The following is a 22,601-nucleotide window of genomic DNA, read 5'->3' on the forward strand; positions in this document are numbered from 1 at the left end:
AATAGCGTTTACCCACTTCACTCCGAAACTCCGAAAATATTAGCTCCATAGTTACCATGGTAACCAATTATAAATAACGCCATACAGCAACCCGATGGAGGCCGGAAGTAGTTAATCGTCAATCGGAAAGCTCTGTATTCGAATCTAGGGTACGAGATCTTTATTATCTTTGTTATAACTATTAAGGCTAAATGAGTTTCTGTAAACCCGAGCACTCGAAGAAAAATCGTTGGTGAGATAACGCTCAGAGCTATACAAATGTCGCGTGTTAGCATTGTTCAAACTCGTTTTTTGCCCTTCGTGTAATCTGCTCTAACGAAACTTTCCCAAATGTATTAAAATTCTGTTATCGGTTTCGTTAGTCGGTGAATTCACAAAAGTATGGAATTATGACGACAGAGACCAAGTCATTATGGGCTACAAAAAACCACTCTCCGACAGATAAATGAACGTGTAAAATAATTACAGAATTACAACACACAAATGAAATAATTAAATCATTTACACTACAATATCGTACCTCAAAATACAAAGACATTTTTCAAGCGGTAAGTGTTTAAAAGCTGGTTTGAATAAATCGGTATCAGTGGAGCACGTAGGGCCTTCATTGGCAATGGCCCCAATTGGGTGAAATTCGCCGGAGGTGGCTAGGCGCAACCCTTTGGCGGCCCCTTATATAAGTACAGGCCAGACTAGGATAGAAAGACGATGGTTCATTACTGGCCTACGTGAAATGAATAAGAAGCAACGGGTCAATGCCAAAAACCGGATTTTCGTGGGATTAGACGGAATTTACCAGCGGATAAAAGTTATTCACATTGGTAGAGTTTATAGAAAAGAACGCGGCTTTACTTTCAATTTTAATCGTGTATCGATAACGAGCAAAACGAAGACGATTTATTAGAGTATCACGAGCTTCGGAAAGATAGACATTTGTGGCATAAAACACCATGTCTGGATTCAGGTTCGCGACGAAATTAAGTTGGACACTCGTGGCCTTTGTTTTCGGGTTTTGGACCGTGGTCAGTGGAAATTTCTTGCAAATACGTCCCGTTAAAACGGCCGATCACGAAGATGTTTTGAACGCGTGGCAACGGACTGACGATATGGTGGTCAACTTGACCGAGACTGTACTGAAGTACGTTTTCCCGCAAGCGAGTCGGTTCGCCATTGAAGCCGAAGTTGAGGCGGAATGTGTCGGCAGTTTGTTGAAACTTATGAGGGCTGTTAAGAATCAGGACGATTGGGCATATGAAAGTAAGTCCATAGATAAGTTATTCAAGAGTTGTTAATTTTCCAAAAAAAAATTCGGAAAAATTTCCAGAAAATTTTCCGAATTGCGGAAAGTTTTCTGCAATTCGGAAAAATAAAAAATTGAAACATAAATTACTTTTTAAGGGTTTTTAATGTGTTTAACTTTTTATCGATATAAAATGTCTAATAACAGTAAACATACTACAAAACATTAATAGTGTTACTTTGTTAATCAGTTTAAACTAGTCTAGAGGTCTAGTTTTACTTTTAGATTAGAAAAAATGAGGCGAAAATGCCGCTTTATTGAAATTTGCAAACAATATATTAGACTAATCATGGAATGAAAACTTTTTTTTATTTTTTTCGGAAAAATACGGAAAATTTTCAGAAAACTCAAATAATATTGGGTAAGTTCTTATATTGTTGGGTTAACTGAAACAATTATGGTTGAATTCTTATTAAATTGAGAAATTTCAAATACATTTAGGTAAATTCATGTTAATAATTGAGAAATTTCAAATACATTTAGGTAAATTCATGTTTTAATTGAGAGATTCCAAATACATTTAGGTAAATTCATGTTTTAATTGAGAGATTCCAAATACATTTAGGTAAATTCATGTTTTAATTGAGAGATTCCAAATACATTTAGGTAAATTCATGTTAATAATTGAGAAATTTCAAATACATTTAGGTAAATTCATGTTTTAATTGAGAGATTCCAAATACATTTAGGTAAATTCATGTTTTAATTGAGAGATTCCAAATACATTTAGGTAAATTCATGTTAATAATTGAGAAATTTCAAATACATTTAGGTAAATTCATGTTTTAATTGAGAGATTCCAAATACATTTAGGTAAATTCATGTTAATAATTGAGAAATTTCAAATACATTTAGGTAAATTCATGTTTTAATTGAGAGATTCCAAATACATTTAGGTAAATTCATGTTAATAATTGAGAAATTTCAAATACATTTAGGTAAATTCATGTTTTAATTGAGAGATTCCAAATACATTTAGGTAAATTCATGTTAATAATTGAGAAATTTCAAATACATTTAGGTAAATTCATGTTTTAATTGAGAGATTCCAAATACATTTAGGTAAATTCATGTTAATAATTGAGAAATTTCAAATACATTTAGGTAAATTCATGTTAATAATTGAGAAATTTCAAATACATTTAGGTAAATTCATGTTAATAATTAAGAAATTTCAAATACATTTAGGTAAATTCATGTTAATAATTGAGAAATTTCAAATAAATTTAGGTAAATTCATGTTAATAATCGATAAATTTCAAATACATTTAGGTAAATTCATGTTAATAATTGAGAAATTTCAAATACATTTAGGTAAATTCATGTTAATAATTGAGAAATTTCAAATACATTTAGGTAAATTCATGTTAATAATTGAGAAATTTCAAATACATTTAGGTAAATTCATGTTAATAATTGAGAAATTTCAAATACATTTAGGTAAATTCATGTTTTAATTGAGAGATTCCAAATACATTTAGGTAAATTCATCTTAATAATTGAGAAATTTCAAATACATTTAGGTAAATTCATGTTAATAATTGAGAAATTTCAAATACATTTAGGTAAATTCATGTTAATAATTGAGAAATTTCAAATACATTTAGGTAAATTCATGTTAATAATTGAGAAATTTCAAATACATTTAGGTAAATTCATGTTAATAATTGAGAAATTTCAAATACATTTAGGTAAATTCATGTTAATAATTGAGAAATTTCAAATACATTTAGGTAAATTCATGTTTTAATTGAGAGATTCCAAATACATTTAGGTAAATTCATCTTAATAATTGAGAAATTTCAAATACATTTAGGTAAATTCATGTTAATAATTGAGAAATTTCAAATACATTTAGGTAAATTCATGTTAATAATTGAGAAATTTCAAATACATTTAGGTAAATTCATGTTAATAATTGAGAAATTTCAAATACATTTAGGTAAATTCATGTTAGTAATTGAGAAATTTCAAATACATTTAGGTAAATTCATGTTAATAATTGAGAAATTTCAAATACATTTAGGTAAATTCATGTTAATAATTGAGAAATTTCAATTTGGAATCTCTCAATTAAAACATGAATTTACCTAAATGTATTTGAAATTTCTCAATTATTAACATGAATTTACCTAAATGTATTTGAAATTTCTCAATTATTAACATGAATTTACCTAAATGTATTTGAAATTTCTCAATTATTAACATGAATTTACCTAAATGTATTTGGAATCTCTCAATTAAAACATGAATTTACCTAAATGTATTTGAAATTTCTCAATTAAAACATGAATTTACCTAAATGTATTTGAAATTTCTCAATTATTAACAAGAATTTACCTAAATGTATTTGGAATCTCTCAATTAAAACATGAATTTACCTAAATGTATTTGAAATTTCTCAATTATTAACATGAATTTACCTAAATGTATTTGAAATTTCTCAATTATTAACATGAATTTACCTAAATGTATTTGGAATCTCTCAATTAAAACATGAATTTACCTAAATGTATTTGAAATGTCTCAATTATTAACATGAATTTACCTAAATGTATTTGACATTTCTCAATTATTAACATGAATTTACCTAAATGTATTTGAAATGTCTCAATTATTAACATGAATTTACCTAAATGTATTTGAAATTTCTCAATTATTAACATGAATTTACCTAAATGTATTTGGAATCTCTCAATTAAAACATGAATTTACCTAAATGTATTTGAAATTTCTCAATTATTAACATGAATTTACCTAAATGTATTTGAAATTTCTCAATTATTAACATGAATTTACCTAAATGTATTTCAAATACATTTAGGTAAATTCATGTTAATAATTGAGAAATTTCAAATACATTTAGGTAAATTCATATTAATAATTGAGAAATTTCAAATACATTTAGGTAAATTCATGTTTTAATTGAAAGATTCCAAATACATTTAGGTAAATTCATGTTAATAATCGAGAAATTTCAAATACATTTAGGTAAATTCATGTTAATAATTGAGAAATTTCAAATACATTTAGGTAAATTCATATTAAATTGAGAAATTTCAAATACATTTAGGTAAATTCATATAATTTGGGTAAATTGAAATAATATTAATTTAGTTCATAATGAGCTAGGCTAATACCCAAGGCACCACCTTAGGCCTAAGTCATCAAGCGACATTAATTCAAGTGGTCGGGTTACAATGCGTAGGTGGGTGGTGGCAAGCCCTTCATGCCACTCGAGCCAACAGCTCCCTACACCTACCAGTTTTTATGGAAGGGGGAACCGAGTTCAGATGGCATTGTCTACATTCATATACATTTTGAGAAATTCAAATGATATTTTGTGTATTTGAATAACAACGGTTAAATTCAAATAATATTAGGCAAATTCAAATAATATTAGGCAAATTCAAATAATATTAGGCACATTCAAATAATATTAGGCAAATTCAAATAATATTAGGCAAATTCAAATAATATTAGGCAAATTCAAATAATATTAGGCAAATTCAAATAATATTAGGCAAATTCAAATAATATTGTTTATGAGATATTTTGACATACGCCATTTTGCAAAATGGCTACGGATTTCTTTCAAAATAGAAAGGAACTATTTATTTGATCATTTTATGAAACAGAAAAAAAGGCATTTCATATCGTTCAGATAATGTAATGTAGAAATTTTCAGATTTGTCGGCAAAAATATATGGCAGTTATCACAGCATAAGTTTTTAAAATATTTTGTATTATACTTAAAATTACGACGTATGCATTCAATTTAGCTCGAGTTCACCAAAAAAAATTATTCCCCATTATTAGTGCAAAGTTATCCAAAAATGTAAAATTGACTATTTTTTTCATTTGAAAAAAATTATTTCAATTTTTTAAGTTTTGCCATGTTATTTTACGTTGAATATGTATTTATATAGAAATAAATAAAATATACATTTAATTAGTATATTTCGCTAAATATAGATACCGCTCTAATTATCAACAAAAACCAGCCATACTACCACCTTGCCTTTCTGGGTAATGTTAATACTTTTGATTTCAAAAGTAAAAAAGTCGTCTATCTCTCTTCCTTTAAAAAGAGTTTGAAATGCTAAGTTTTATATATATAACAGGAAAACCGGAAAATATTTGAAAGGTGTGCAATCCATCCAATTGCAATATTGTTAACGGTGACGTAAAACGTATAATAAGTAAATCGAAATCGAAATGACATAATTTTTAAAACTATCCCACTTGTAGCCCTTAAGCTGCGGAATTTAGAACTATCATTAACCTTACTCTCAATTACTCAAATAAGAAAAATAATTTATGGCAACATCATTTCAATTTGACGTCATAGTTAAATAACACGATCATACGTTGATCTCAATTTAATTACGCTTATTAATATATTGCAGATAGTCAGCGTGACCCGGTCTTATTCTTATAACGTTACTAAACGATGTGTTCACGTAACTAGTTATTTACGCCATACTCCTTGAAATATTCAAAAGTAATTTCTTTATATTATTCCCTTTTAATATTGATAGTCGTAATTTAATCGTTCTTTTTAAATTGTCGCTTCTAATTTAACGAAGCATTTTACGAGATAAGCTCTATTTTACAAGACAGGAGACTGCGAACCCGTTAGGAATTTATGAGTTTTGGTCGCGATTCAAGGCCTTTTAACGCACTACATTGTCTGTAGATCGTCTTCTATAACTGCGAATGTTGTCCCTGACACGCTGTTTCACGTTTGTTTTATTTGGCACAATTTCGGATTTTGGTCACGTATTCCATTGAAATTATACCCGTAAACCAACTAGAAATTGTAATGCTCTTTTAATTAGTAATTTTTGTCGCGTACCTTATAATTTATGAGAAAAATTCCCTGATCTAAGTTATAATCTGTGTAGAGTCAAGAAATAATTTATTTATTTCTCCGAATGATTAGAGAATTTTTAGCAAGGCTCGCAATAACGCTAAAAAATTTATTCAGTGACGTTTTTTCCTTCCCCCCTTTCGCGCAAGGGTAAACAAACTCATTATCCCTAAGCATAAATACATGAATTCTTGGTACAGTTAAATGTTCAAAGTAATTTTAAATAATAATATAGTCGAAATAACTGTAACATTCGACCACTACCAAAGGCGGCGATTTTTCGGCCTCCACCGGAATAATAGTCCGCTAAATATAATTGGCCAGTTTATTAACATTACCGCCATCTATCAGTTTAAAAAAAAGTGCACTGAATAAGGCAGCGCGTTCTTAATATTAGTCTCGCGCAAAGGTACCATCTTGGCCAATTACGATAAAATAAAAGCGCGTGACAAAACTATTGAAGTTGGCTCTGATTGTGATGTTTGAAAATAGTCAAAATACCTTTACATGATTTAAACTGGCGAATTAGATTAGAGCAAGAGTCCATACCTCTACTTGGAATGCTTATCCTGGCGTATCGCGTATAGTAAGATCACTCTGACGGCTTTGGCACCGCCTACGAGATAAAAAAATCCCCTCTGCGCGCGCTCCCCTCTCACGTAGTTGTTTGTTAAGTTAACATTGTTACGTCAAAAAAACCGTCCGCCACATCGAGACGAAAATCTGCCGCGATAAGTATTCCAAGTAGAGGTATGGATTCCTGATTAGAGTTAGGTTAAATTTATTGTCTGCCACTAATATAAAGTAAGATCTTGCGAGGGATTGTAAAAAATAATCTTTTAATTAAAATATTTTCCCTCTTAAAAAAAATATAATAAAGTAACACCTCCTCTTTTACTTTAAAAGATCACCGTTTTTTACAACCAAGGACTAACGATTGGACAGAAAACAGCTGATTTTTCTATGTATATAACCATTATGATTTTTATGCGCGAGCTTGAGTGCAAAGTCCTTAAGTTGTAATATATTTTTCTTCATTATTGGTGCTCTTATTGGAAAATTGCTCGTAAATGAAGTTACTCAGATGTTTATTAATATTAATAATAATCAGCTAGGCTAATACCCAAGGCACCACCTTAGGCCTAAGTCATCGAGCGACTTTTAAAGACATTAATTCAGGTGGCCGGGTTACAATGCGTAGGAGGGTGGTGGCAAGCCCTGCATGCCACGCGAGCCAACAGCTCCCTACACTTACTATTACCGTTAACCTCAACAAGTTTTTATGGGAGGGGAAACCGAAGAGCTCGGGGGAAAACCCCTTAAGCCAGTGGGGAAAGAACTTGCAAACTCAACGCAGAAGGAGTTGTTCCGAGTTTTCACCCAGTACCACAAGCTGGGATCGAACCAGGCTCCTCTTGCCGCGAGGCGAAAGTGCTAACCACTCCGCCACCCCAAGCTATTTAGTTGTATCGGGTAACATTGATTTCGAGTATAGATTTTGGGTGAATCCAAGTCCAAATTATCACTATGGTTACGACCAGATTAAAGCTCACGACTAACCAAAAATCTTTGTTACTTGGTGGTTATTTTCGTTTATCTCAAACAACCTTTTTGCGCAGTCGCAGTGATGAGATTTGGCCAATGCACCCAATGCGGCGCATCGGATCCCACGTAATTTAGGGGCCACAGGCTCACTGGTCCGTCATTATAGTCAAACTACCATAAATACAGTATGTCGTACTGTAAGGCTGTGCGATTAGTGGTTTTAGGCAATCGAGTATCAAATTTTTTTAATCGAGTATTCGAGTCGAGCAATATCGAAGTCGAGTCGAGTAATCGAGTACTTGATTAAGGGGTAACTTTAATTTAAAAAACATCGAGTAATATTTTTAACGAGTCGGGTTATCGAGTACTTGATTAGGAGCTGGTTGTATTCAAAAATTATGAAATAAAATTTTAAAGGAGTATAAAGTAACTTTCAATTCTGAAAAATATTACTTTAATTTAAATGAACCACAGTTTCCACAACTTTGTAGGTACCGTTTATTGCCCCCCCCCCCAAAATTGTAAAAACCCCTCTTTGAACTTTGAAGCAACGAGAATAGAAAAAACAAATACTCGACGAGTTTAGAGAGCAGCTTATTCGAGTAATCGGGTACCCGAATATTCCATTTTTTGGTACTTGGTAATCGACGATTATTCTCCAATTACTTATTCGAGTTCGAGTTCGAGTACTCGACCTCAAAAAAGGCCGGGTACTCGATGATGTTCGAGTACTCGCACAGCCCTATCGTACTGTCTAACATTTGTCAAAACGAAGTTATAGATCAATTCGTTCTGTCCCTTTATCGTACCTTCGTCTTTTGTCTTTATCTTTTCCCCGACCTTAGTCTTATTCCTTTATCTTTTTCCCGACCTTAGTCTTCTGTTTATCAGTTCTCCGACCTTAGTCTTCTGTCTATCGTTTCTCCGACCTTAGTCTTCTGCCTTTATCTTTTCTCCGACCTCAGTCTTCTGCCTTTATCTTTTCCCCGACCTTAGTCTTATTCCTTTATCTTTTTCCCGACGTTAGTCTTCTGTTTATCAGTTCTCCGACCTTAGTCTTCTGTCTATCGTTTCTCCGACCTTAGTCTTCTGCCTTTATCTTTTCTCCGATCTCAGTCTTCTGCCTTTATCTTTTCCCCGACCTTAGTCTTATTCCTTTATCTTTTTCCCGACCTTAGTCTTCTGTTTATCAGTTCTCCGACCTTAGTCTTCTGTCTATCGTTTCTCCGACCTTAGTCTTCTGCCTTTATCTTTTCTCCGACCTCAGTCTTCTGCCTTTATCTTTTCCCCGACCTTAGTCTTATTCCTTTATCTTTTTCCCGACCTTAGTCTTCTGTTTATCAGTTCTCCGACCTTAGTCTTCTGTCTATCGTTTCTCCGACCTTAGTCTTCTGCCTTTATCTTTTCTCCGACCTCAGTCTTCTGTCTTTATCTTTTCTCCGACCTTAGTCTTCTGTCTTTATCATTTTCAGACCTTAGTCTTCATTCTTAATCTATGATTATTTTTATTAAAAAATGCATTTCCAATACAACTATAAATGACCAATTTCAGTACTTATTATTATTATTATTATTATTATTATTATTATTATTATTATTATTATTATTATTATTATTATTATTATTATAATCAGCTTCAGTACTTATAATAATAATAATAATAAAAAAAATAATCAGCTAGGCTTATCTTACGCTTTGATATCAAAAGTCTAATTTGCCTTGATGCAACTTGTTTTTTATATACTTAATATTTCATACAGCAAAGAGATACGCTGCAGTCAAAGATTAAAATGTTTGGGTGGAAGGTTAAACAAATACGAGTTGAAAATGTCTCAAAACGTTTCACAAATTTATATGAAGACTAAATTTATATTATTCACTGAATGTCTTCGGATTTCCGTTTACAACTATAGGACACGGACGAAAGATTTCAAGGAAATAAACGACTTTTAGTCGAATTCATCAAGATAAAGAGTTTTCAACTTTGAACGGCGTCTGTCTGAAAGGTCGACGCTAAACGTCATTGTTGAAAACTAAAAATGTATAATTAAAGGGGTGAAATATCAAATTTGTGTGAGTCTTGTAGTTTAAAGGTCACTGATAAAATGTTTAGAAGATTTTTAGTTATCTTTAGTTTTCATAGGCTGCCATATTCTCCAGCGTCAATTTAGTTCCGCCATTGCCCGATAGATAGCGCCATAGTGAGGGGTGGGATTTAATTAAATTTTGGGTTTCTCAGGAATTACAACAGATCTCGCTTCAATCGCTACCAGGGTAGTTCATATTTTTTTTAAATAAATTGAAAACTCGATTTATTTTAAATTTTATAGCGATTTAATTAATTATTTATTTTTGGACAAATAGATTAATAATGGGAGTTCAGCGGTATCGTAAACCAAATTTATTTTTGGACAAATAGATTAATAATGGGAGTTCAGCGGTATCGTAAACCAAATTTAAACTTAACCCTAATTAAATTTTATTATTAATTAAAAACTAAATTTAAGTTTTGCACATTTTCATTACATTGAAGTATTGTGATTTAAATCGATTTTAAAAGAATTACTCGCTTTAAATAACAAATCTTGAATGTCACAAATTAACATGACATAATATTAACCAAGCCAAGAAACAAATTAGGTTTTCTTTACGTATTTTGTCGCTTCAATGGGTGCAAAATATTGCAAGATTTATAAGAACTCCTACCTTGAGGTTCTGCTTTTGAAATAAAGTTTCTTACAATTGTCATGTCGTTAGCTAAGGTGCCAATTATGTTAAAACTGAAATATCTTTATTTGTAGTACAAAGCTGCGTTAAAATATATTTATTTTTATTTTTCACTCAGTTGCCAAAGTGTCAATCATATTAATTTTGGGGGCGCGCAACAATCTCTGACAAACCCGTAAATCGTCTACGCCTATAATTTGTACTTCATTTTACTACAATATTTCCTATTAGTATTTTAAATTAAATCATCAATCAAGCAAATCTTTCACGTTTCTAAGTCTCTAAAATCTCTTTAAATTTGAAGGATACAATAAAATATAATTTAATGTTTTAGGGAAATAAAGATCCGATTTAGTTTAAATTCTGCTTTTTTTCCTTATTTTTTCGATTCTACTAAAAGATTGAAGAACTTAATTTTCCAAGGTTGCCAGAAAAAAAAGTGGTCCATATCTATTTTATGCCTGCTTGGATGACGAATTTTATAAAGATTTTATTAAAAATCTTAGGATCAGACCTTCAATTTCGGTTTGCGTGAGAACAACATGTCCTTGAGTTTTTACAAAGTAAATTCCCTTTACTTAAGGGTAAATTACTATCTAATTTATTTCAATGATTAAATCGATATAATTTTTTCAATTCGGTATACTTTTTTTACGCGGGTAATTAATTACGCTGTCATTCTTACAAACTATATTGCATTTGATCGCCAAATGGTGGAAAACACTATTTAACGGTATAAATGCGTCCGATTATAACTCTGAAAATGTCTTAAATTTGTCATAGCACATTGTCAAACATACAAGAAAGTTCCCTCAATAGAATAGTAACGTATTTACGGACAATAAGGGGAGAGTTTACACTTTGAAACCGGTCGTTTAATCGTGCTTTATCGAATTTCTTAAAAGACAAATCAATGGTTGTGGTCGAGAAATTTCATACTTTGATTAAAATTAAAAATGTTGAAAGATTTATTAGAGTCCATGGAAAATAATAATTTAAAAATTTTTAACGGAGGAAACACATCGATGTAAAAATTGTTTTATTTCAATTTTTAAAACATTAAAAATTAATTAAAACTAACCCATTCATAGGTTATTCATGATTCAAATTACTTGAAAATTAAATTTAGATCCGTTTCCTAAGTATAATAATCAGGTATTATAATACCCAAAGCGGTTTAAAAAGTGTAGGACGCCTTTCATGTCAAGCGAGCCAACAGTTCCCTACACTAACTATTACCGTAACAAGTTTAAATGGTTAGTTTTTCTTGGGGTGCGTCAAGTTAACGAAACATTGTCCTTATTTAAAGAGCAACGTTTTGTAAGAAAAATCTTAAAGCAATTTGGCTATGGTCAAACATAAACGTTCATTATCTGAAACGCTAAGCCTTAGATATTTTTAAAGGATTACAGTAGACACAAGTTAGATTAATTGTGTTAATTTTACACAGAAACGATCGGCCAAGCTTTTCATAATATGGCCTTATTTCCGTATCAAAAGATTAACAAGACGTTCAATATACTAACACGTACCTTTTTTTGTCTTGAAAAAATAGCTTTTGGCCCAAAAAGTTGAAACGAAAAATAACGCCCGGTGTTTGGGTTTGAATTTTCGCCGCCATCTTAGGGGCTGCCGCCAGCGCCCCTAACCCCGGATGAGCGATTTGCGAACTATCCTAACTTTTAAAATCGCGCAATTTAGGCTTAGGTCTCTTATAACTGGAACGCGCCGCGCGTGCAAAACATATTTTTCGCGTCTTCAGCAGCGCGCGCTTTTACGTTGTTTTTTTGTCTCACCGACTTCTCCCCAGGTGTCGCGGCAGACGCGCGCTTTTCGATTTCTCGAAATTTCTTTACTTTATTAAAAATTAACCACTCAATATTTTTTGATGCGGTTTTCGCCAAAATTTTAGTTTTTAATGGGCTATAGGGCTATCTAACTGGTTAAAGCTTGACCGTTCCGCTTTAAGAGCAGCTATTTTCTTTTACTTTTAAATCGTTATTTGCAACGTGAATGTTTTAAAGGCGCTGCCATCTGGAATTCTTGTTGTAAACTACCTTCAAAGCAATCTTACAAATCTTGCGAGAACGATAAAGTTAATCGTTCTTTCTTCCGGTTTGAAAAAACCGTCAATTTAACGAGACACCCAGAAATCTTACAAATCTTTTAAAATTTCTTATCAACTTGACGTATTTATGGTAAAAGAAGACACTTTAGAAAGAATAATTCCGGTCCCAGCAAGAGCCGTTATAAACTTATTACTAGAGGTACGATTTCACGAAGAAACCAAGGTGAAAACGTGGATCCTCAATTTTTCGAAATTTTCTTTTTAAAACGATTTTTTCCCAATAACCTTCCTGTAATGAAATTCACCTCTTCTGCACGTTTCCGTGTACCTAAACGTATCTCTTATATGATTTTCAATAATTCGTTACTATAATTATAATATGTGGCGATAATTTACACGTAGATTCTGAAAGTCAGTAAAGATGAAAATTCCCTTACCCCTATATGAAATAAATAAAAAAAATGTCTGATAAAACGCGCTGTAGCCTATTTTAAACGTATATTACTCGTAGCTTATGTTAAACAGGGAGGCAGAAATTTTAAATTCGTTAAGGCACTATAAATATGGACTTTCATACTCCCTTTAAGCGTGGGAAAAGTATCATCCATATAGCTTGTGAAGACTCGCTTCCTCTACGTCATAACCTCGTCTATTGCATCGTCGTCCATTAAGCATGGAAAAGTATGGTACTAATCCCTCTTCGTCCATATAGCTTGTGAAGACTCACTTCCCCTCCGTCATAACGTCGTCTGTTGCATTGTATTTCATTAAGCATGGAAAATTAACAGAATAATAACTTTCCGTTCATATAGCTTGTGAAGACTCATTTCCCCTACGTCATAACGTCGTCTGTTGCATTGTATTACATTAAGCATGGAAAAGTAACGTAATAAACCCTTTCCGTCCATATAGCTTGTGAAGACTCACTTCCCCTACGTCATAACGTCGTCTGTTGCATTGTATTTTATTAAGCATGGAAAATTAACGCAATAATAACTTTCCGTCCATATAGCTTGTGAAGACTCACTTCCCCTACGTCATAACGTCGTCTGTTTCATCGTCTTATCTCCTGAACTTAAACATTCGCTTTCACTAGACGGCTAGCGTCGACGCAAAAATAATTGCGTCGACGCTAGCCGTCTAGTGAAAAATAATTGGGGAAGCGAGTTTTCACAAGATTGCAGTGGCGTAGACAAGGGGGGGGGGGTTCCGTGTCCAACCCCCTCCCCTTGGATATAAATTTGTCTGTACTAAAATTTAACCCCTTTCTTGACCCCTCTCAGGTATTTTACATAGTTTAAACCCCTCCCTTTAAGAATTTTTACATTTGAACCCGATCTACAGTACTTTCAAAAACTATTTATTTTTAAACGCTGTTAACTAAAAAGGGGCGTGTGTAATCGCCGAAAAGAACAAAACTATGAGGTAATTCATCAAACAGCCAAAAGAGTTCACTTCCAGCGCTAAAGGCGACGGAACCGAACTGTGTTCTACACAGGGAAAGAAACTGTTCAAAAAGGCTTTAATCTAATTTTTCCGTAAAATCTGGTTTTTATAAACCGTTCTAATTTTTCTTCCGGTCACGTTAAACAGTTTTCCCCGTCCACGTATTTTGGATTACGTAACAATACAAGTGGAGATTCACGCGCGTTAATTTTAAATAAGACATTCTTGGATTATCATTTCGTTTAATTCGCAAATATTTGTTTCTAAATATATTTAGAAACAAATATTTGCGAATTAAACGTTTTGAAATACTTGAATTCTACGTTAAAAAACAGCGATTACAAACTTAAAAAGGGCCCGTTGCAATAGTACGTTCGGCTAGGATTCTACGTCATGATTCCAGCCGAAAAACGCGTTGTAATTTAATTATTATTTTCATTCTGGCGAGCGATAATTCGTCCTAGCCGATCAGCGAGCTAGAGCGGGGGAAATGCTTCATTTTATCGCTTTCCTCGATTTTGGCGGATTTATTAATCGTGATAATCAAGCTGCCGAACTGGTTTTAAGACTACAAAAAGTACGACACGAATAAATAAAATATATAAAACGATTATGTAATAAGTCGATTTTCGTTACAGTTTTCCACTTTTTTTTAAATTAAAATTAAATTTTCTAAATTGTATCGTTACATTGGGAGAACAATACTTCTTTTTATAAAATAACCTTGGCCATCTTGTTGAAATGTTGCCTCCCCGCTTCAGCTGTGGATCCGTTTTCTCTGCCACTAAAGAGTTTATGAACTCATACTTAGGCATTGGCTGAACTATTCCAGGGCAACATTTCAACAAGTTGGGCAAGCGTAAAGACATTTTATAAAATCAACTATTACCTTGGAAAGTTTGGGGTAGTATAATGTTATGGCAATGATTTTAAGGCATTAATGAATAGGTGATTTAAGCTTTAAAGGGGAACGGTCAAGCTTTAACCAGTTAGATAGCCCTATAGCCCATTAAAAACTAAAATTTATGGTGAAAACCGCGTCAAAAAATATTGAGTGGTTAATTTCGGGAAATCGAAAAGCGCGCGTCCGCCGCGACACCTGGTGACAAGTCGGTGAGACAGAAAAACAACGTAAAAGCGCGCGCTGCTGAAGACGCGAAAAATTTGTTTTGCACGCGCGGCGCGTTCCAGTTATAAGAGACCTAAGCCTAAATTGCGCGATTTTAAAAGTTAGGATAGTTCGCAAATCGCTCATACGGGGTTAGGGGCGCTGGCGGCAGCCCTTAAGATAGCGGCGAAAATTCACACCCAAACACCTGGCGTTATTTTTCGTTTCAACTTTTTGGGCCAAAAGCTATTTTTTCAAGACAAAACAAAGGTACGTGTTAGTATATTGAACGTCTTGTCAATCTTTTGATACGGAAATAAGGCCATATTTGGAAAAGCTTGGCCGTTCCCCTTTAATTTAATGTACAAAATCATTTGCCTTGAGAGATTTTAGCGGATGAAAAGCAAGAATTACAATTCTCGTAAATTATTTTAAAAATCGCTGGAGAGTGATTCTAGATCATATTTGCATGGTCCAAGACAGACTCGCAATTAGGGGCAGTCCGGGGGTCATTGGATTTCAAAACAAATTCTGGAACCCCCGAAATAAATCATTCAAAGAGGAGTCAAGGGTCACCAGGGCCCCCAATTTAAATGAAAAACGTATTAGAAAATTTCACAATATATCATAAGCTATTTGCTTTTCTTTAATATGAAAGAAGGAGAAAACTTCGTTAAATTTGCATATTTTATAAAATCAATTGATGGTATTTACAATGATATTTTGTCTAACCGGTTTCGAAATGCCTAGCAGCTAGGAGCAACAAAGACAGCACCCCACAAAAGTATTGCATTTTCTTGTGTACAGTTTTCATTGGTTAGACGCTTTGGCGCCTCCTGCCATCGGAAGGGGCAAATTCGGAAATTGTAAAACGTTCAGCGTAAAGGTTCGTCCAATGAAATTTGTACACAACACCGCGTTAGCGTGTTTAAAGACTAGGTGCGTTCTCCTTGTGTTTGTTGCTCCTAGGTGGCAGTAGCCCCGCCAGCGGTATAGCACAAGTACGCACGTGCCTACGTTGAACAATTTCGGGCCTACTTTATAGTCCTCCAAATTTTGAAATATGCCGATATGGGCTTCTAATATTTGAACCAACTACCTGCAAATTAATGTATTAAACGGTTTTATTATTTATTTGTTTAAAATTATCCCCCGTGGGCCTTTTCAAAGCATTAATGGCAAAAATGTAGGCAAACGTTGTACACAAATACATGTCTGTGAAGAAAATTTATTTTTAAGGCTCTTTTAAATAAGTTGGGCTCATTTTTTGGTACTACTTTTTAGATCAATAGTTATTTCTATAAAGTAACATCGCCTTCTTGTTTTAATGTAGCTCTTACGTCACTGCATTTACCTTCTCCAACACTAGGAGCGCGCGCTCGTGTCACGAGGAGCTTCCTATTTTCTAAAGCTCGCGCAAATCGCGCGTGCTAAGATAATTCTACCAAAGCCAAGTCTCGTGACGTAAGAGCAACATTATACTTCTACTTTTAACAAGTTGGATAAGCGTAAATAATTTATAGAAAGAACTATTCATTTGTCATTGATTTGTTTTCCTTTTCTCATGAAACCAGAACAAACCGCTAATACTTCCAAAGCCATTTCTTCCCAGCCCATGCTAAATTCTATACTTTTTACAGTATTCCATATCACGGTTTATTAATCCTTGCCTAACTTCACTAAAATTAGGCTGAGTACAAAGGCTGCGTTCAACAACTATCAACGGAGAAAAACCGCTGAGTTATCGTTGAGTTCTTTTAATCAACGCTACGTCACAAAAATCTAAAACTTGTTGTACGATTTCTGGTTCGCTGACTTAATGAACAAAATATCGTCTGCTACCCCTCCTTTAACTTTGTCGAATGACGTCACGACACCGATGAGCAACGGAAAAACCTGCTCCTCCGACCGCTGACTTCGTTGAGCAACATGACGTAGAAACCGGAAGTTAAAAAAAGCGTACAGTAAGCTCAACGCTCAGCGCTGAGGTCAGCGCTGAGTCCGCTGAGTCCCGCTGAACGTAGCCCTACTCTCGGTTTTATTGTCGTCTGCTAATAAATGTCTTCGTTTTTGCCGCGAAAATAACAGGTTTTCATTGGTTGAATAGTGGGCGGGGCTTAAATTTAAAAATAGACGATTCGGCTAGGATTTCCTTTGGCTAGGTCACTCATCGGTGACTTTTTTTGCGATCCGCCAAACGACCTATAGCAGCTGATTTGCGATTTCTGGCTGATCGGCTAGAATTTTCGGAATTACTTTCGTAACGGGCCCTTAAACGCAAAGAAAAGTTGGGGAAAAATAATACTTTTTAGGGTTGTAAATTACACCTTCCGATTGCGTGTTACATTTCGTTTAGATCAATACCGGTTTGAAAACGCTGCTGGGTTATCTTTCCAGGAAAAAGGAGCTGTTATAATCCTCCCAGACGAGAGCGTTTTTATCCCAAAAAAAATTAAACTAATCAAGCCACAAAAAATCTTTAACTTCCTCTTACGTAGATAGCTTTGCATATAAAGCCACTACTTTTTTTTAACTCCAGAAAGTCTCTTAATACCTACTTCCAATTGATATTTGTATTAGTTTGCAAGAAAAAAATCAATTGTTTTAGTCAATTTATAAATTTAAAAATAGCCATATAATATAAAATATACCTTTTCAAATAAAATATTTTTGATCTGTGCTCGACTCTCTGTACTGAATCTATACACTTCCAATTGATATTTTATAATAAATTTATAAATTATTAAAATATATTATTTTTTAAACTTATTTTAAAATCAAAATAATTTTTTCATCGAAATCATTTTTAATATCTGTGCATACACTAAGTACTCGATTTTTTAAACCCAACGTGTGTCAAACTTTCTTTTGTATCTCTTTCAATAAGATATTACACTTCGTTAATTCTGATGAATTGAAAAGATGTATTTCATTAATTATGTTGAATTGAAAAGGTGTATTTCATTAATTCTGATGAATTGAAAAGATGTATATCATTAATTTTGATCAATTGAAATACAACTTTTAATTAATTCTAATCAATTGAAAGTTATATTTCATTAATTCGGATCAATTGAAATGTTAAATTTTTACAATTTATCAGAATTATTAAAATCTAACTTTTCAATTGATCAGAATTAATGCAATATATTTAACTAATTCTGAAATTATATTTCATTAATTCTGATCAATTGAATAGTTATATTGCATTAATTCTGATCAATTGAATAGTTATATTGCATTAATTCTGATCAATTGAAAAGTTATATTTAATTAATTCTGACTAATTTAAAAATTATATTTAATTAATTCTGATCAATTGAAAAGTTATATTTAATTAATTCTGACTAATTTAAAAATTATATTTAATTAATTCGGACTAATTTAAAAATTAATTCTGACAATTGAAAAGTTATATTTCATTAATTATGACTAATTTAAAAGTTATATTTAATTAATTCTGACTAATTTAAAAGTTATATTTAATTAATTCTGACTAATTTAAAAATTATATTTAATTAATTCTGACTAATTTAAAAATAAATTCTGACAATTGAAAAGTTATATTTAATTAATTCTGATTAATTTAAAAAATTAATTCTGACAATTGAAGTTATATATTTAATTAATTCTGATTAATCAAAAATATTAATTTGACAATTGAAAAGCTATATTTAATGAATTCTGATTAATTTAAAAAATCAATTCTCACAATTGAAAAGTTATATTTAATTAATTTCAATAAATTAAATAATTAATTCTGATCAATTGAAAAGTTATATTTAATTAATTCTGACTAATTTAAAAATTATATTTAATTAATTCTGATCAATTGAAAAGTTATATTTAATTAATTCTGACTAATTTAAAAATTATATTTAATTAATTCTGATCAATTGAAAAGTTATATTTAATTAATTCTGACTAATTTAAAAATTATATTTAATTAATTCGGACTAATTTAAAAATTAATTCTGACAATTGAAAAGTTATATTTCATTAATTCTGACTAATTTAAAAGTTATATTTAATTAATTCTGACTAATTTAAAAGTTATATTTAATTAATTCTGACTAATTTAAAAATTATATTTCATTAATTCTGACTAATTTAAAAATAAATTCTGACAATTGAAAAGTTATATTTAATGAATTCTGATTAATTTAAAAAATCAATTATCACAATTGAAAAGTTATATTTAATTAATTTCAATAAATTAAATAATTAGTTCTGCCAATTGAAAAGTTATATTTAATTAATTCTGATAAATTTAAAAAATTAATTCTGCCAATTGAAAAGTTATATTTAATTATTTCTGAAAATTGAAAAGTTATATTTAATTAATTCTGACAATTGAAAAGTTATATTTAATTATTTCTGACAATTGAAAAGTTATATTTAATTAATGAAAGAGAATTAGAGAACAATAATACAATACCTCTATTATTTTTAGCGGGCTGATGGAATGCCACCCTCAATAATTTTGGTTAATGAAGATTTTGACGCTTTTTTTAGGAATACGTTTTATGGGAAACCATAATTTGTGAAGTGATTCGATAAAAATTAGAATAGAATTAGCAAAATCAAAAACCCTTTGCATACGCCATGACTATTTTAAGGTCATAAATATTTCTAATGCTCATTACCTTTCGGTATATTTAGCATAAATATTAACAGGAAATTCTACGTAAACAAATGCAATTTTCTAATTTTTTTCGTATAAAATATATAAATAAAAAAATTATATTAAAGAATTAATAGATCTTTAATTTGTAAATAACTTATAAAATTTTATACATAATAATTATTAATTAAATAACGTAATGTAAAATTCGTATTGGCCCGTCTAAAAGGTTGAGCTGTTGAAAATGTTGTGTTGGTCAAAATTTTCAAACTAGCCAACAATTTGGGCCGATTTTGGTAGGGAAGAAATCGAATCACAAAATGCACGTAGTGCGAATGGAGCTGTAATGTTACATACACATTGCTTTGACAATAAAATATTTTTCAATAAATATACAATTATACAAAATATCGAAATTGCGAGGTATAATTTGGACTTTCTCCAATTTAAAAATATGTGACTTATTTGCATAACGATGTGTGTAAATTGATGAGTTAAGCCACCCCTCTTAAACGTGTACGGCTCGGTGTACGGGGAACTTTTAGAAGTGTGGCTTATCCGGTGCGTTGACTGTGAGACCGGTTGAGTCAACCAATATATTAAGAAACAATAGGGGCTTAAATAAAACATCTTCAAGGAAATTGCCAAGAAATAATATATCCGAAAGCCAGGACCAGCAAATTACAGTTTATATAGTGCTTGTGGAAATAATGGAAACCTTTCACCCAGTGCCGTATTTCCACCTAGGCGGTGGCCTAGGGGCCCATCCTTGGAAGGGGCCCTCCAGTGACAGTAATTACTGTACTCGAAGGCATAAATCTATAATATCAATCTGAAATTCGTAGGTAGAAGATTTGGGTTTAAAATTACCAAAATTTCTGCCTGGCAGTTTACGGACGCAGCCTTAAATCGCAATGTTGCATAATTATCGCATATTTAGTCGACGATTGTTAAGAGCTTTTATTTAGTAATATAACCGTAGAGCACAGACTTCTACGCTGAATCAGGGAAATTCAGGCACAGCCTAGTTCCATGGATAAGTGTAAATGCAGCGCGTGAAAAGGGGGCCCAGACTTCGGAAACATTACTTGGTGATTTCCTTGAAGATGTTTTATTGAAGTATCCATTACAAAGGTCTCTTAGTCGTCGTTTTGAATGTATTAATTATTCACCCCTTCCTAACATAAATTTACATAATGGCGAAATTTCTTGTTAGGCTGGTGCAACAAAAGTCCAAGACGAACCGCAGGTCACGTTCCTTGCCACGTGCCGTAAGAAATCAGTTCCTCGGTTATAGCTCCCATCATTAAATAAGATATTTCCAATTACAATATAACAGAGAGACTAACTCAGAAACACTCCCGGAGCCTCGCATCAGCTTTAGAGCCTGCAGTCCAGGGTTGGCACAATTTTGCCAAGGGTGGAAAAAACCGGGTGGAAAAAACTAGATTTTTTCCGCGGTTTTTTCCACCTATTGCTTTCCTGTTAAAAACCGTGTGGAAAATCGTACTTCCATGGTTTTTTCCACCTGGCAAAATTCAATAAAAAATAAATTCTATTCACTCTTCTTCTGGCCTTTTTTTCATCTCTCCTATTTACAATGACGAAATTAGTAACTTAATAGATATATCAATGATTAATTTAGCATGAAAAGAAATTTTTACACTTTTTTCCGGTTTTTACCAGTTTTTGCAGTCCCGTCGTAAGCCGCTCATTATCAAGGCCTATTCTCTAACATTTTGCAAAACATTGTTGGCCAACACCAATCGCAACACAGAGTTTCTTCATGGGAATGGAGGAAAAATATCCACAACGTGTTTGCCACACAAACGCATTTATTGGACACGTTTCAAAGAACGGCCGGTTTTTGTGACCGAGGCCTAGCTGCTATTGTTAAAATCTAATAATGTTCGTCACATCATTTTAGATTGAACAAAAGTAAATTATAACATTGATATTAATTGCCGTAAGGTGGGGTGGCGGAGTGGTTAGCACTTTCGCGTCGCAGGCTCGCAGCCAGAGGAACTGGGTTCGATACCAGCTTGTGGCACTGGGTGAAAACTCGGAACAACTCCTTCTGCGTAGAGTTTGCAAGTTCTCTCCCCGCTGGTTTAAGCGGTTTCCCCTTCCATAAAAACTTGTCGAGGTTAGTGTTGGCTCGCGCGGTATGAAGGGCTTGCCACCACCCGGCACCCGCCTACGCATTTTAACCCGGCCACCTGAACTAATGGCTTTAAAAGTCGCTCGATGACTTAGGCCTAAGGTGGTGCCTTGGGTATTAGCCTAGCTGATTATTATTATAAATATACATATTTTGTAGTATAAAAGATATATTTAGTTTTAAGAATTACAATGCAATTTTGTACGCCTGTTAAGTTGGGTTAACGCGTTAAATGTTTTCAATGTTTTCGAGTAGCGGGTGAACGAAATTAGCAACGCGTTTTGAGAAACCAGAGTAGAAAACCAAAATTTTTTATCTCGTGTGAATAGGACATTTTAAAAATGTGTCCACGGAGGTTCCATTTTCGCCAGAAACGAGTGACCCAGATAAATTCCTCGCCGTGACAGGAAGGAGGGCAAATTCAGCGGCACTATCAACTCGTTTTTCGCCACTAGCCGATTTACTGAGAGCGAGAGAAAGAGAGAGAGAGTCGGGGAGAAAAGGGGGAATTTAAGGGTAAACATTTCCTCCTCGAGCTCGTTAGAAAGTGGTTAGACAGCGGCGGATCTTTAAAGACGCGAGTCTTTGCCGGACTTCCTGCCAAGAGGCGGCATCACTGGGTAAGTCAGATATGTATTGCTTATTCCACCTGGTCACTGAGCCCCCCAACCGCGTTCTATGTTTAACAATTGCGCCCGATAGTTTTAAAGATGTGCCATTATAACGGAATTATTAGCCTGTAAATCGAT

General features: G+C 32.8%; 1 protein-coding gene across 1 annotated transcript in view; it reads left to right on the forward strand.

Moving 5' to 3' along the window:
* Nucleotides 1-950: 950 nt before the first annotated feature.
* Nucleotides 951-22,601, forward strand: part of LOC149943629 (nose resistant to fluoxetine protein 6-like) — a 39,540-nt gene continuing 17,889 nt past the window's right edge. The window contains exon 1 of the mRNA XM_090176128.1: nt 951-1,257. Coding sequence (XP_090032254.1) covers nt 951-1,257 — 307 coding nt within the window. The remainder of the gene's footprint in view (nt 1,258-22,601) is intronic.

The sequence above is a fragment of the Leiobunum rupestre genome, chromosome 5, assembly GCF_980474605.1.
Source record: "Leiobunum rupestre chromosome 5, qqLeiRupe1.1.hap1, whole genome shotgun sequence".
Lineage (NCBI taxonomy): Eukaryota > Metazoa > Arthropoda > Arachnida > Opiliones > Sclerosomatidae > Leiobunum > Leiobunum rupestre.